This window comes from Manacus vitellinus, unplaced genomic scaffold (genome assembly GCF_001715985.3).
Source record: "Manacus vitellinus isolate BGI_N305 unplaced genomic scaffold, ASM171598v3 scaffold_102_pilon, whole genome shotgun sequence".
NCBI lineage: Eukaryota > Metazoa > Chordata > Aves > Passeriformes > Pipridae > Manacus > Manacus vitellinus.
Window position 1 is genome coordinate 935,107 of NW_021938808.1, and position 3,192 is coordinate 938,298.

At 61.0% G+C, this 3,192-nt stretch overlaps 1 protein-coding gene across 1 annotated transcript in view; it reads right to left on the minus strand.

The window, feature by feature from the left end:
- The window catches only part of HDAC5 (histone deacetylase 5), a gene marked incomplete at its 5' end in the record, with an annotated part of 13,292 nt that extends 10,141 nt beyond the window's left edge, over positions 1-3,151 (minus strand). The window contains 4 exons of the mRNA XM_029963537.1: positions 293-627; positions 1,554-1,660; positions 2,807-2,938; positions 3,024-3,151. Of these exons, the coding sequence (XP_029819397.1) occupies positions 293-627; positions 1,554-1,660; positions 2,807-2,938; positions 3,024-3,151 (702 nt within the window). The remainder of the gene's footprint in view (positions 1-292; positions 628-1,553; positions 1,661-2,806; positions 2,939-3,023) is intronic.
- Positions 3,152-3,192: the final 41 nt, after the last annotated feature.

The following is a 3,192-nucleotide window of genomic DNA, read 5'->3' on the forward strand; positions in this document are numbered from 1 at the left end:
GAGGGGACATGGGTGGCAGTGGGGGGATCCCCACACTGCCCCCTGGAGTGCCACCCCCGTGGGATCCCCACATAGTCCCCATGGGTCCCCCCATCCCCCCATAGGAGGGTATCAGGTCCCCATGCCACCCCCTGTTGTGTTCCCACATCCCTCCCCGCAGGATTCCTGATCCTAATGTGGTCCCTATGCCATCCTCTTTGGGGTCCCCCCCCAGTCTCTATGGACCGGTGCCAGGTCCCCATGGGGACCCCCACATCCCCTCTATGGGGTGCCAGGTCCCCGTGCCACCCACCGTGTGATCCCCATGTCCCCAGGGAGTCCCCACATCCCCCCCATGGGGTGCCAGGTCCCTGTGCCGCCCCCCACGGAGTCCTCATGTCCCCATGCCCTCAGAGCATCCCCACATCCCCTCCATGGGGTTCCAGGTCCCTGTGTGACCACTCCATGGGGTCCCCACGCCTCCCATGCCCCCAAAGGGTCCCTGTGCCCCCCACTCACGGGGAGGTGGGTGCTGGTGACAGTGACAGTGGCCTGCAGCCCCAGGGACAGGTTGGGCAGCGACGGGGACGTGTAGAGGCTGAGCTGGGCCCCATCCAGGGCCAGGGCACGGGGCTGGGGTAGGAGCTGCTGCGGCACCACACGGCACGACACGCCATCAGCACACGTGCCAGGGCACAGCACGTCATCAGCACATGTGTAGGGGGCAGGTCATGCCATCGGCATGCATGTGCCAAGGTAAAACTCGCCATAAGCATGTGTGAGCCAGGGCACACCAGTGACACATTATCTGCACGTGTGTGCCAGCACATGCCACTGACACCGGCCACGCTCACAGCACACCTGAACACGTGTGCACCTTAAACATACAGTATGCACTTGAGCACACATGTGCACCCTGAGCACACCCACAGCACATGCCTGCACATACATGTGCACCCTGAGCACACCTCCAACACACACCTGCACACAAATGTGCACCCTGAGAACACCCCCAGCACACACCTGAGCACACGTGTGCACCCTGAGCACACTCACAGCACATGCCTGCACACACATGTGCCCCCTGAGCATACCTCCAGCACATACCTGGTTACACACGTGTACCGTGAACATGCACACACTGGCTGCACACACTTAAGCACATGTGTGCACGCAAACATGCTGGCTGCACACACTTGAACATGTGTGCACCCTGAGCACACCCCCAGCACGCACCTGAACATACACGTGCCCCCTGAACATGGACACACTGGCTCCGCACACTTGAGCACACATGTGTACCCACACATGCTGGCTGCACACACCTGCACACACACGTACACCCTGAGCACCCCCCTAGCACCCCCCTGCACACACACGTACACCCTGAGCACACTTCCAGCACACACCGGAATGTACATGTATACCCTGAGCACACCCCCAGCACACACCTGCACAGACGTGTGCCCCCTGAGCCCATCTCCAACACACACCCGAATATACATGTACACCTTGAGCACACCCCCAGCACACACCTGCACACACGAGTGCCCCTCCCTCCCCTCAGGCTGTACCTCGGTGTGGATGTTGGGGACGGAGGCGGCCAGGCCGTTGTGGGCACCGTGGGAGCTGTTGGGGGAGCTGGGCCCCGACCCGGGGGCACTGCTGCACACCGAGGACACTGCAGCACATGTGTGTGTCACACACAGGGATGGGGACACCGGGACCCCCACCCACCTCAGGGACAGGGCGGTGCAAGGGCACCAGCACACCTGTGCACACGTGTGGCACCACCGCAAAGGCACGTGCATGGATTAGTGTGTGCATGAACACACGTGCACTCGTTTTGCAGAGGAACACACATAGAGAAGCACACACGTGCACAAACACGTGCAGATGTGCACACTCACATTACAAACGCACGTGTGCACATGTGCTGCACAAGCACACACGTTAAAAACCTCCCACAGGAACCAGCCTACGTGCGTGCACGTGTTCCACAAGCGCATGCAGCAGCAGTATGTGTACTCCTGTTGCACAAGCACAGGGGTCATGTGTACACTCACACTGCAAACACGTGCCCAAGCACATGTGCTGCACAAGCAGGTGCGTACGGACATGCATTCACGTTGCACAAGTGTGTCCGCAATCATGCGTGTGCACACGTGTTGCACAAGCACACGTGTGAAAAAACTCACACAACAACAAGCACGTGTGCACCAGCATGTGCACGTTCCACACACATGCAGCAGCACGGTGCCCTCCTGTCGCACAAGCACACACGTGCACAAGTGTGTGCGCGGATGCGCACTCCTGTTGCACAAGCATTTACCTTGGGGGTGATGAGTGTTGCTCAAGCACATGTGAAAAATCTCCCACAGGAACAAGCGCATGTGTGTGCACATGTTCCACAAGCGTGTGCAGCAGCAGTGCACGCACTCTTGTTGCACAAGCATACGTGCGATGTGCACACTCATGCTGCAAACACGTGCACGAGCACACATGTTGCACAAGCACGCGTGTAGATGTGCAGCATCAGTGTGTCCCCACGTTGCACACAGATGTGCAGAAACACACACATGCACAAGTGTGTGTGCAGACACGCACACTCCTTCTGGACAGCGAGTGTCTAAGCACACACGTGCACACGTGTCCAGCAGTACACGTGTCCCACAGTCCTGTGCAGCCACAAGGACGGGGACGTGGGTCCCTCCCGGGCGCTCTGGGGAACCACCGGGTGACCTGGGGAAAGTGAGGCAGGTGGCGTGTCCCCACCCATGACCTCCCGCGTGGCCCATGGCGTCACACCCGCCCCCGGGGGACGCACCGGTGATCTCGACGTGGCGCTTGCGGAAGGCGCTGAGCACGGAGCCGTCACGACGCCGCAGGAGAGGGCTGCTCCGCCGCTCCGCCACCTTCTGCTTCAGCCGCGACCGCACCTTCAGGTTGGGCTCAGAGGCTGGGGGGACCCCAAAACATGTCACCCCAAAACGTGTCACCTCCCCTGGAGGTGTGTCATGCCCTCCCCGCCCACCGGCACCCACCAGTTTTCCGGAGAGGAAAGTCATCCCGGCCGTCGTAGGTGCCGAGGAGGGGGAGCTTGTAGGATGGAGGGGTCCCCGGGCTGCCTGTCTGCGGGGGGGAACTCTGGTCCAACGAGGTGTGGTGAGCCCTGGGCAGGGAGGGGAAGGCGGCAGAGATCCTGCTAGGACG